This window comes from Peromyscus californicus, unplaced genomic scaffold, assembly GCF_007827085.1.
Source record: "Peromyscus californicus insignis strain IS unplaced genomic scaffold, ASM782708v3 Scaffold_15__1_contigs__length_86483966, whole genome shotgun sequence".
Lineage (NCBI taxonomy): Eukaryota > Metazoa > Chordata > Mammalia > Rodentia > Cricetidae > Peromyscus > Peromyscus californicus.
In genome coordinates this window covers 75,052,682-75,065,541 of record NW_026294447.1, presented here as the reverse complement: position 1 = coordinate 75,065,541, position 12,860 = coordinate 75,052,682, and the positions used below count along the sequence as shown (strand labels likewise).

General features: G+C 46.5%; 1 protein-coding gene across 2 annotated transcripts in view; it reads right to left on the bottom strand.

Moving 5' to 3' along the window:
* The window catches only part of Dcaf5 (DDB1 and CUL4 associated factor 5), a 106,668-nt gene extending 94,518 nt beyond the window's left edge, over positions 1-12,150 (bottom strand). Inside the window, exon 1 of one of the 2 annotated variants that reach the window (XM_052739447.1) lies at positions 12,052-12,150. Coding sequence is in view for 1 of the 2 variants with exons in the window: in XM_052739446.1 (XP_052595406.1) it covers positions 11,873-12,086 (214 nt within the window). In the remaining variant the exon portion in view is untranslated. Of the gene's footprint in view, positions 1-11,872 lie in introns of both variants that reach the window. The other variant, XM_052739446.1, reaches the window with a different exon arrangement.
* Positions 12,151-12,860: the final 710 nt, after the last annotated feature.

The window sequence follows — 12,860 nt, the reverse complement described above, 5'->3', positions numbered from 1 at the left end:
ACTAGGGTTTTCAAGACTCAAGGACTTGGCAATATTTTCTGAAAAATTAACAAGATAAGCCTTTGTTTGATCTCAAAGAAAATAACTAGCAGTATATATAGCCAATGATATAATTCAACTTTTCAAATAAAAAGAATCTCCAAAAATTTGTATTTGCCACAGTGAACTCAATATTTGTTAATGTGTGACGATATTTCTGATGAATTTTGTGGCAATATTAACAAAGTGATTTAATATTTTTTTCAGTTTAGGGGCCAGTGAAACGGTTCAGTGGGTAAAGGCACTTACTGCTAAGCCTGACCATGGGAGAGTCAAGTCCTACAAGTTGTCCTGACATTCTGCACACAAAACTAGATAAATCATAAACAGACAGACGGACGGACGGACGGACGGACGGACGGTTTTTAAAGGTTTAAAAGGGTAGCAATGTGATTCAATGGGTAGCATGCTTGCTTAGCATACCTGAAGCCCTGGGGTTAGTTCCCAGTATATAACCATGGTATGGGGGCATACGTTCAATGCCAACACTCAGGAGGCAAGCGGGAGATCAAAAGTTTAAGGTCATCCTAGGCTACACACTGATCTCAAGGCCAGCTTGGCAAACATGAGAGTCTGACTTAAAAAGAAAAAAAAAAGGTGGGTGTGGTGACACACACCTTTAATTCTGGCACTTGGGAGGCAGAGGCATGTGGATCTCTGAGTTTGAGGCCAGCCTGGTCTACAGAGAAAGTTCCAGGACAGCCAGGGCTACACAGAGAAATCTTGTCTCAAAAGGAAAAACAAAATAAAAATTAACTTTAAGATCAGGTAATGGCAAGGCACACACATAAACCCGGCACTCAAGAGGCTAAAGTGGGAGGACCGTGAGTTCAAGGACAGCCTTGGGGATATAAAGTGAGTTTTGGACTAGTCTGAGCTATATACCAAGACCTTATCTCCAAGACAAATGAACAGAAATAGAAACACACACACACACTCTCTCTCTCTCTTACTCACACATTTATTATTGTTTTATATGAATATTTAAACTTTTTCATATTTCTAATGTAATAAATCATAAAGGTCAGAAACTAGTTTTTCTGAGATCTTCAATGATTTCAATATAAAAAGTCTTTAGACCAAAAGTTTGAGAATTTTGTTTTACGGCAATTTTTTTTTTTTAACCCAAGTAGTTTTTGTCTCCCATAGGCACTAGGCATATCTACAGACATTTTTTCATTGTTACAACTGGGAACTAGTTACCAAAGGGATATAACAAGTAAAGGCTAAGGAGGGGCTGCTCGTGTGCACAGAATAGCCCACCTTAACAAAAAGGTATTCAACCCCATGGAAATATTACTAAGTTAAAAGAAAAATATTCTTCAGAATAGTCAATAACATATCAAGAAAATATTCACTTTAATTAGAAAATGTTGCAAAACAATAGAGATGAACTCATTCCAACTTTATTTTAAAAACATATACATAAATCTGGGCAGGGTGATATATACATACCTGTAATCCCAGTACTCAGAAACAGAGACAGAAGATCAGGAGTTCAAGACCCTGCTTTAGCTACATAGTGAGCTCAAGGCCAGACTAAGCTTCATGAGACCTCATCTAAAATTAGATAAATAAATAACTGGAAAACAGAGCTGCATGGTGGCACACAAATATATGTGCACCAGGGAGGCTGACATGAAAGAACAGAGGTCAGCCTGAGCTACATAATGAGACCCTGCCCCCAAATGAAGGGCTTACCAGGCACAGTGATGCCCACCTGTAAGCATGTCTTAAGTTGCTTTTTACAGCTTTGATAAAACACTATAACCAGGGCAATTTATGAAACAAAGCATTTAGTCTGGCTTACAGTTTCAGAGGTTCAAGCCCATGATGACAGGGCAAAGAAACAGCAGAGAACTCGCATTAACCACAAGGCAGAGAGAGAAGACTCAGAACCACTGAAACCTCAAAGCCTACCCTCAGCGACACACCTCCTCTAACAAGGCAATGCCTCTTTGTTCCCAAACAGGTCCACCAACTGGGAACCAAATATTCAAATATATGATGAGCCTATGGGTACCATTCTTAGTCAAATCACTACACAGTTCACTCCTAGCACTCAGGAGATGGAGACAGGAGGATCAGGAGTTTAAGGACAACCTCAGCTACAAATAGAGTCTGAAGCCAGCCTGGGATACATGAGACTCTAGCTAAAAAAAAAAAGTACATACACATACCAAAAAAAGGCTAAAAATATGTTCCAGATATTAGCAATAGTCATCCAAAGTAGAATTACTTTTCCTTCATGTATTTATTTGTTTATTTATTTATGTTCTTATTTAAGTGTGTTTGTGCATCTGTATGCCACGTGTGTGCAGATGCCGGCAGAGGGGACGGTCAGATCCCCTTGAGCTGAAGTTATGGGCAGTTGGAAGCTGCCTGATGTGGGTGCTAGGAACTGAACTCCAGTCTTCTGGAAGAGCAGCAAGTGCTATTAACCACTGAGCCACCTTGCCAGTTAGCCCCCAGAATTACTTTTTTTACTAGCAAATGTTTGCAAAAATAATAAATGGAAGCTGGGGGCAGGGCTCAGTGAACGAATGCTTGCCTAGCATGCATGAGACAGCGGCTTCAATCCCCCCACTCCCCTACCACACACAAAGCAAACAACAAAAACTAAGCAAGCATGGAGAAATGGTACAGTGAGTAGGAACACTTGCACAGAGACCTGATGACCTGAGCTCAATCCCCAAATCCTCCAAGGTGGCAGGAAAGAAGTGACCTCTAAGCATTGTTCTCTGCTCTCCACACGCACGTCATGTCTCCTAAGTGTCCACATTCACACATACACACAAAATAAAATAAAAGGCATATAGTTTTAGTCCCAGAACTCAAGAGGCAGCTGGATATTTGTGAGTTCAAGACCAGGATAGGCTACAAAGTGATACTCTGTCTCAAAACAAACAAAATAAAAATAACCAATGGATGGGAGGATTATCTTATAACTGTCATAGTCTGATAACTATTGTGAATGTCGTATTGAACTATATGACCCAAGTATATAATTGTTGACATTCAAAAGAACAAAAGCAATTAGAACAGAGCTAGACACTGAAAACAGTTTTTTTCAGTGCTTAAACAGTAAGGATCCATGGAGGAGTAATTAAGACAGGAGCTGCTGCAAATGTAAATATTCCCAGACCACAAGCCACTGTTCTTTCCAGTCTCTACTCTTCTGATGTAGAAAACTGTAAGTTCTTCTGATTATACCAGACACTCCACACACACCTTCTGAGCAGCTATGATTTTGTTTCTGTACTTGTCTACACTTTTACAAAACTCTTTGCAAAAAAAAAAAAAAATTAACACCATAAGCTCTTTATCTTTTTGAACAATTCTAAGACTGAATCAATACAGCCCCATCAGTCACTTACCCACCCATCAGTACTTTGGGACTAAACCAAAGCTGCCAAACATCCAATTTCAGTTGTTTTTGCCAGAGGCTGTTACAACAATAAATAATAAAGTGAGCTATGGAGACGGCTCAGTGGGTAATGTACTTGATGCACAAGCCTGGAGACCTGAGGTCAATCCCTGGAAACCATATAGAGGTGAAAGAAGACAACCAACTCCACAATTGTCCTCTGACCCTGACAAACGTTCTGGGACCCACACTCAAATATCAGTCAAATACCTGCACATGCATGCACACTCGTGCTCGCGCGTGCGCGCACACATACACACACACACACACACACGTACAAAGTAACCTTTTTAAAGTATTTTTGTGCAAAGTAACCTTTAAAGTATTTTTATTAAGTCATCAAACTCAGTCAACTTATCTGTCACTAAGAAAGACAATCCTCAGGGGTACCAATTAAGTGGTGTGCTGTGGGATAATCCTTTTGTACATTGTGAAGATGTTTTGTTCTCATTGGTTTAATAAAAAGCTAACTGGCCAATAGCTAGGCAAAAAGAGGTTAAGACTGAGAGAACACTAGGGAAAAGGTCGCCAGCCAGATGCAGAGGAAGCAGGAGATGAATATGCCATACTGAAAAAAGGCAACCACATGGTAGAGTGTAGATAAGAAACATGGATTAAGTTACAAAAGCTAGTTAGTAACAAGCCTAAGCTGTTGGCCAAGCATTTATAGTTAAGAAGTCTCTGTGTGGTTATTTGGGGAGCCAGTGATCCCAAAGAAAAACTCCACCTTCAGTAGTAAAGTCAAGTGATACAACCAGAATTTTGATAAAGACTTGAAGAATGGGAATTCAGAATAAAGGAAGCTGTGCAACAAGATTTTGACGGGTATCTAGATTTACAAAAACAAAAAAACAAAACAAAAAAAAAAAACTTCCTCCTGAGCCATGTGTGGTGGCCTATGCCTGTAATCACAGCACTTAGTTAAGAGGATCATAAGTTCAAGGTCATTCTCAGTTACATAGTAAGTTCAAAGCCTACCCAGGCTGCATGAAACCAGTCTTAAGAATGAAAAACAAATTCCTCTTGAGTAATAGTCTAGAAAGGAAACAAAGACCTGCCAAAGTAAGAAGTTATAGCTCAGCTTAATACTGGAGACTCAGCAGGAGAGAATGCCTAACTCTACCCTGCAAAATCTCCCCTTATGGGGCACCAGCTTAATAAAAACGACTATGTTTAGGACAATGAAACTGCAGATAGACTACACTGGCAAAGAAACCCACTCAGAGAGCTTGACACTACTTGAGCACGTCTTTGTTTTTGTTCATTTGTGAGGTTCAAATGAAACAGTAACTGTCACAGCAGCAGGGCCTCCAGACAAGAGCCAGGACTAAGGCCCTGTGTCAGCTCATTCGGTCTTCATCACAACCCATGAGATACTGCTGACCTTCTGACACAGAGGACAAAGGACTTGTCAAAGGTAGTAACTAAGTTAGCAAGAGTGAACAATCTCAGTCTCTTCATAACTATGGATTCCTACCATTTATGTTGGTGGTCCATGTACATGGAATTGACGAAATTGCTATCCCCCTTTATAAAACATTATAACTAAAAACTAAACCTCTCTCCTTAGTCACAACCTTCACTTTGGAACAACTTAGCTGCCATTTGAAAAGCTTCTGGAAGTACTTTTATTTCTTTCATTTTTTTAAAGACAAAGTTTCTCTGCGTAACAGTCCTGGCTGTCCTAGAACTCACTTTTGTAGACCACGTTGGCCTCAAACTCAGAGATCCACCTGCTCCCAAGTACTGGAATTAAAGGTGTGTGCCACCATCACCCAGCTGGAAGTACTTTTCTTAACATTTTAGTCATAAGCACTAGAATGAGGTAATAAATAATCTTACTGTATATAAAACTTAGCACATATGGGCTACTAATCCTCTAGCTCTACAGAGTCCAATACCTCAATGAAGGGGAAAAAATATTACAGCAAACTATCACTCCCAAAGAGCAGAAATCCCTTTCTTAAACTGCTACAATTCTGTTTACACAAACCAATACATTAATAAGATGTAAGAGGGGCCAGAGATATGGCTCAGCATTTAAGACCAGTGGCTCATCTTCCAGAGGACCTGAGTTCAGTGGCTAGGAGAGCTAACTCTCTCTTCTGGCCTCTGGGCACCAGGCACAAGTGGTGCAGACATACCTGCAGCAAACCACCCATACGCGTTAATATACATTAATATATATATATAAAGGCCATTTTATAATCCATGTCAGATACACACAGAGCTATTTTCTGATTGGTCTTCCAAACAAATCTCAAAAAAGATATTCAACTTGGAGGCTACTCATAATCATCCAAACAGTTATGGGTGACTGTGAATAGAGTGCTAGGAACTGAACCTGAGTCTTCTCCAAGAGCAGTCAGTGCTTTTAACCCAAGCCACCTCTCCAACTGTGTAAACCTTAGTTTTAAAAGTCTAGTTTAAGCCTTATAATTAGTTTCATATATATATATATGACACACATATATAATACATATTATATATATATATATATATTGTATTATTATTCAAGGGATGAGTGTTTGCAAGCAATCCTAATGATATTAATAAGGTTAGAGTACTACATATATATAGGGGATATCCTGGATTTAACCTTTTAGCTATGTAGGGGAACTTTGGTGTAGTTTATTTACCTGTAGTTGTGGGGCTTGAATTTAGGGTTTCAGGCCCACTAGGCAAGTAGTTTACCACTGAACTACATTTCCAGTTCCAGTATGTACATTCTTCACTACCTCTTCAGTTTTTTCCTTTTTCTTATTGTGTGCCCTTTTATAGGTTTGCTTTAGACTTTAGAAACATGAACCGAGGCTGGCCTCCATCTCACTGTGTAGCCAAGGATGGCCTTGAATTTCTGATCCTCCTGGTTCTACTTCTCAAGTACGAGGATCACAGGCATGAACCACCCTGACTGGTGGTTTATCCTGTGATGAACAGCTTTATCCAGTGCCAGGTTTATGTGGTGCTGGTCATCGAGCCCAGGGCTTCGTGCCTGCTAGGTGAGCCGTCTGTTAACGGAACTACATCCGTAACCTCAGCACTTTCATGCATAGCAATTTCACTGACCATTTGTTACCATCTGTCTTGCAGTTCGGGCAATCTATTACCCTTATTTTATGAAGAATGAAGTAATTTACCTAAATCCACACAATCTGTGACTGCTAGGACTTCTAACTTCAAATCACATGTCAGTCTTTCCCAGGTGTTTTCCATATCGCATTGCCTCTTCATTTCACAAAGTAAAACTAGCAACACTTGGAATCCCAGCACTTTGGAGCGAACGGTAAAGGATCCAGAGTTGAAGGCCAGCCTGAGAGAGAGAGATCTCAGCAATACTTAAGAGCTGCCAGGCATGGTGATGCATACCTTTAATCCCAATAACTCGGGAGGCAGAGGCAGGTGGATCCTGAGTCAAAGGGCAGCCTGGTCTAAACAATGAGTTCAAGGCCAGTCAAGGCTACATGGTGAGACCCTGTCTCAAATAAACAAAACAAAACAAAACAAAATCCACTAAAGGCTAAGAATATAGCTCAGTGGTAGAGCACTTGCATCGAATACCCAGAACTTGAGTTCGGTCCTCAGCATGGCAACAAAAAAGTCGCAAAACCATACTGTCTGCCCAACTTGCACAGGTCTACTACCAACAGTGTTAGAGCAAATTGGTGGCTAGGAGCGACACCATGCAAGCACCAGAAAGTGAAGAAAATCAACAGTTTTTATTATGAGATGTTTGCACCCAACATACACTTTGCTTCCTGCAAGTCTCACAACAGCCCTTCAGGAAGGCCATTGTACAGTCGTCCCATTGTACAGACCAGGGAAACAACAGAGAGAAGCTTAGTAACCTAACTAGGGTCACAGGTTTCAGTAGCCTAGCAACGATTTTAATTACCTGTCATGCCACACACCACAATGCTTCCACGGTAGGTATCATAGTGATACCAGTTTTGTTTTCATGTGGGGTTTTTTTTTTTTTTGTCAATGATAAAAATAATAAAAGTAACTTTTTTGATGGAGATATTCTAATTTTCCTTGAAACCAGCATGGTCGCAGCACACCCCTACCATCCTAGCACTGGGGAGGTGGAGAGGGGAGGATCAGAAGTTCAAGGAGTATGTGTGTGTGTCCCAGAGTGGGAGAACTGTACAGAGAGCCTTGAACAAGCACTCTGTAGATGGACATACAACTATGCATTTTTAAAATACAGGCTCTTGCTAAATTACACCTGCACTGGCCACTTCTAGTTTTCCGCTTTAACCTCCCAAGTGGATGGCATTTCAAGTGTGTGTCACCACTGCCAGTTTTCCCAACTTCAAAGTGTCTAAGGCTGGAGAGATGCCTCATCGATGAAAAGTGCTGGCTGCTCTTCCAGGGGACTGGGGTTCAATTCCTAGTACCACATGGTGGCTGGCTCACAACCAGTAGTAAGCCCAATCCAAGGAGCTCCAAGGGCACCGTACATAGACATATGCAGACAAACCGACTATATACATAAGACAAATAAATATTTTAAAAATAAAAAACAAAGTGTCAAATGATTCAAAGCATCAACTATTCTCTCCCTTGCTGTCATAGCAGAACACCTTTTTTCGGTCCCGAGTTCCTCTCCATTACATTTACTATATGCAAGCCTCATTGTGCCCTGGAAGACAGCTGTTAGAACAGGATGTATTCTTAAACAATAATACTTTATATGGCCACAGGAATCACACAAATATATTTGTCCTACGTCTTAATTCTATCAAATCCTGTGTATTAGTTATGAAAAAATGGGTCTGCCCAAACTATTAGCAAATGAAAACAATTAACTAGAGAAAATCTGATAGCGATATCACCAAACAAGACACAAAAACCACAAAATGCAGAGAAGAACTCTAATTACCACCCTAGAGTCTGACATCCCACTATACTATTGTGAATGTTATTGTGACTTACTGGGAATAGATGCACCAGCCTCACACTAGTACGTGATCACCCCCTCAGTTGATAATTGTTAATAAGGGACAGGGATGGGTGGGGGGGATTTACAAAGGGGAGGGATTCTCACACCTGGAATCTCAGCACCTGTGAGGGGGAAGCCGGGATCAAGGAGTTCCCTAGTCATCCTCAGCTACACACCAAGTTCCATAGCCGGGGCTATGTGACCCTGTCTCAACAAACCAATGGGAAAAAAAAAAAAGCATGTAAATATAACACTTCAAATAGTTTTAAACTTGAGAAGATCACTGAAGGACTTCTCAAGGGAAAACATATTTTTTAATTAGCTTTAACAAGTGACGGTGTATTATGCATCCCCGAGGGGCTTCCATGTCAAAAGCAAGCAGGAAGAACTCTGTGTTAAAACACAAGCTTGTGTACAAATAACGGAAGGTGAATTGCTTTTAACAAAAACTTGTGTCCTGGGAATAAAATACCTGAGTCAAACTGGAAGGGCCAATAGAACTGAATGCTGGAAGGACTATGAGCAAGGGCAGGAGTAGATTAACACACACACACACACACACACACACACCAGGAAGAACAGGGATAGAAGGAGTGTTGGGAGAGGGCAGGCCGGCTGGAACCCAGGAAGTCCTGACTGATGGAGAGGGATGAACTCAGGACTAGAAAAGGAAACAAATACCTAAAACCAGGGCCTGCCCCTATGCAACCAGTCCTTCTCTACAGTATAAAGTGAAGGTAAGAGCCTGGCACCACAGCTCACACCTACAACCCTAGCACTCCGGAGGCTGAGGTCCCTGGGGCCCGCAAGAACTTCAATCAGAGTTCCACAATAGCCTGGGAGAGGTGTGAGGCCCTGGCTCCTAAAAATAGAAAAAGGAATAAAGCAATATAAACTCAGCACCTAGGAGGTAAAAGGGTTAGGAGTTCAATGCCATCCTCAGCGGCATACGGAGTTCAGACCCTCCTGAACTATACAGACTCCACTCTCAAGCAAAAATTAAAAAGAAACGAAGCAGCCAAGACTAGAAATAATGGGGTTATCTCTACAATATAGAGGATACAGAGAAAGGCATGGGCGACCTAGCAAGACCCTGTCTCCAACACAACAACAAAAGATCCTCAAGGTAAGGCTCACAAAATAATGCTGGGAGTATATACAGCTCCGTGGCCCTTCTGGTGCTTTTAAAAATGTAGTAAATATTACTTCTCTACTTCTCTGCCATTTGGCTAGGATTAAGTGTAAAATGCACAGGACAGTGATGGAGCTCGTCTTTAATCCCAGCCCTCAGGAGGCAGAGGCAAGCAGATCGCTGAGTTTAAAGCCAACCTGGTTTACTGATTGAGTTCCAGAGCAGCCAGGGCTGTTACACAGAGAAACCCTGTCTCGAAAAACAAAACAAAAAGGTGTAAAATGCATTAACTTTGACTGGGATAACTTTATGGTATGTATATTATATTTCAAGTTTATATCTAAAGTGAGTTAAGCTGGGGCTATGTGTGATCGGTTATGATTAATTAGCTCATTCTAAGAGTATCCTCCGAGTCCCTCATTCCATAGGTAAACTGGAATGTCTGGAAGCCTCTCTGCTGTAAAGCATTAGTCTCAGGAGAGAGTTGTATTGCGAACACAGAAACAGTCTTTAAAGAAGGGGTCTTTCTCCATTTTTGTACTTGAAACTTATTAGATAAAATTCTACGCCGCGGTGTGTGGAAGGAAGTTTTTTTTTAATGATGGGTCTGCTTTGAAGTGGTGTATCAGGTTTCTTGGGGGTGGAGTGGGGTGTCATCTAGGGTCCAAACTCTATGCAAGGAGAATATGATCTAGTGTGAAAAGATGGGGTCAGTTCTGGAGAAACCCCTGGTTTATCGTGAAATAATCACAGACCTCTTATCTCTGCTACCCACACACGGGACCAGACTCATGGTGTCACTTCCGCCGGTTACTTGCAAAGACAGATGCTTTGCCTTAAACGCTCAAGTTTCTGGAGAGCTGGCCCACTGACGCGAATTAGAAAGCCCTTCGGGGAGCCACCTGGGTGAAGTGAAGCGCCACGTCTAGTGCCGGGCTCCCCGCTTCTACCCTCCCAGGGTAGGAAAAAGAGCGGAGGAAGGCGGCGAGCGGGAACGCCCGAGCTGGTCTAGGCCCTTCGCAGCGCAGTCGGGTTTCTGGGAGCCGCCCCTTCCCCGGCGAGAGCCCAGCCCCACCCGCCCGCCCGCCCTCGCTCGCTCGCTCGGGGCCGCGACCCCAGGGGAGGAGCGGGCGGCGACCCCGACCACGGCCGGCGACCCCCGACCACGGCGTACGCAGGCGCCGCCGCTGCCGCTCGGCCCGGGCCTCCCCGGGAGCAATAGGCTATCGATTCAGCTGCCTGTCGCTAGGAGCCCCGGGAGAGCAAGGCCTACATCGCCCGGCCGGAGCCCCGGCCTCGATTGCACCACTTTCCCCACCCCAGCGGGAGGAGGGGGGGTGGTGGGACCCTGGAGGCAAGTAGGCCTAGATAAACCGGGGGAGGGAACGGGGGGGGGGGGCGAGCAGTCCTGCCCCCAGGAGCCTCGGGTTGAATGGGGGGGGGGGGGGTGCTGGGGCCCGCCTCCCGCCAGCCAGCCCCTCGGGGGGGTCGTCCCGAACCCCGGCCCCTGGAGCAGCAGCACCTCCAAGTTCAGGCTGGTGTGTCCCTCCGTCTCCAGAGCCCTCGGCACTCTCGGAAACCATAATAAAAACAAGACGCGGAAGAGGCTAACCACTGCCAGAAGGGAGAGGGGACTGGGCCCTAAGAGAGCCCGGGGGAGGGGGGACGCCTCTCAGCTGCCCGTCACCACCCGCCCCGACCCCGCTGGCCCCTCCGTGTCCCTCCCTGTCACCGCCGGCCTCAGGCTCCGAGGTCCCCCCCCCCCTTTTTTTTTTTTTTTTTTTATTCCCGAGACACCGAGGACCGGGGCTCGAGCTTCCCTTGGCCTCCGGCGCGCCTCGGCCTCTCCCCACGGCCATGCCATCCCTTCCCCCCCCACACACACACACACCCCGGTGCCCCCCGCACCTTTTACACTACGCAGAGGAAGAGTTTGCCATCCACCTTAAGTCAAGCCGTAACCTCGCCCCCCTCCCCGACCCGCACTGGTGGGGCAGGCGTCTGGAGGGACCACTTGGCACTTGGGATAAAGCGCGTTAAGGACCTGTCAACCATTTTAGGTTTTTTTTTTTTTTTTATACAAGACATCCTCTCCTTCCCCCTCCTTCCTTCTCTCCCCCTCCTTCCTTCTCTCCCCCTCCCTCCCTCCCTCCCTCCCCCTGCAATGGTATTAATTTCACACCAAATCTTCCCCCCGCTGGAGAGGGGTTGAGCAGGGCGGGGGTGGGGACTCCGGGGGGCAGCAGGAGGGTTGGCGGGGACGGGGCAAGGGGCAGCTGGAAGCGGGGCCGGGAGGCGCGGGGAGGAGAAGGAAGGGGGGTTGATTTACCTGAGACCAGCCACTGGCCTCCATTGTTGGAGAATTCAATGGCATTGACACAGCCGAAGTGGCCGAGCAGGTCCTTCTTGTAGAGGTTTCTGCAGCCCCGCAGGCGTCTCCTCTGAAAGTCCTGAGTGAGCAGGGGGTCCCCATGCAAGCCCCGCTGGGACAAGAAGCCCACCACTGACCTCACGCTGCCCCCCAGGCCAGCTCTCCTCTTCATGCTGGAACCGCCGCCGCCGCCGCCGCCGCCGCCGCTGCTGCTCGCGCCGCCGCCGCCGCCGCCGCCCCTCCCTCGGCCGCACGCCCGGCCGCCGCTCCCCTCCCGGCCCTCCCCGCGCGCGCGCGCGGCCAGCCCGAGCCTCCTTTAGCCAGCCATGGCAGACGGAGCGAGGTGTGCAGACGGGCGGCGGCGGCGGCGGCGGCGATCGCGGCTTCCTCACGGTCGCGTCCCTCCCTCCCTCCCTCCCCTTCCCCCCTAGGCTCCGCCTTCTCCGCCTCCTCCAGCAGCTGATCTTCCCCCCCCCCCCCACTCCAACCCCCCCCTCCCCAGCCGCGGTCGCGCTTCCGCGGTGCCGGGCCGGAGAACGCGGGCGCCGGCCGCCCCTCCCCCCGCGGACGGCTGCCCGGCGACGGCGACCCGCCGGTTGGTTGGCGCTGGACGGCGGCCCCGGGGACACCCCGGCGCGCCGCGCTCTGTGAAGTTGGACACGCGTGATAATCAGAGTGGCAGCCGGGCTGCGGCGGGCTCCCCCCCTCCTCCCCCCCTGCCAGAGGGGCAGCGGCTCGCCCCGCGCTGCTCGCTGCCTCCTGGGGCGCCCAGTCCCTGTCCAAATGCCGGAACCCGGGATGGAACCTAACGTCTAGAGGGTTGTCTGTTTTGGTCAGTGCGCCTGACCTCCCCCCCCTCCAAAAATTCATCGCTCCCCTTCTAGTCCCCAATTCAGTTCTCTTAATTCACCCGCCCCACCCCCAGCCCATCGGTTAAAAAAAAAAA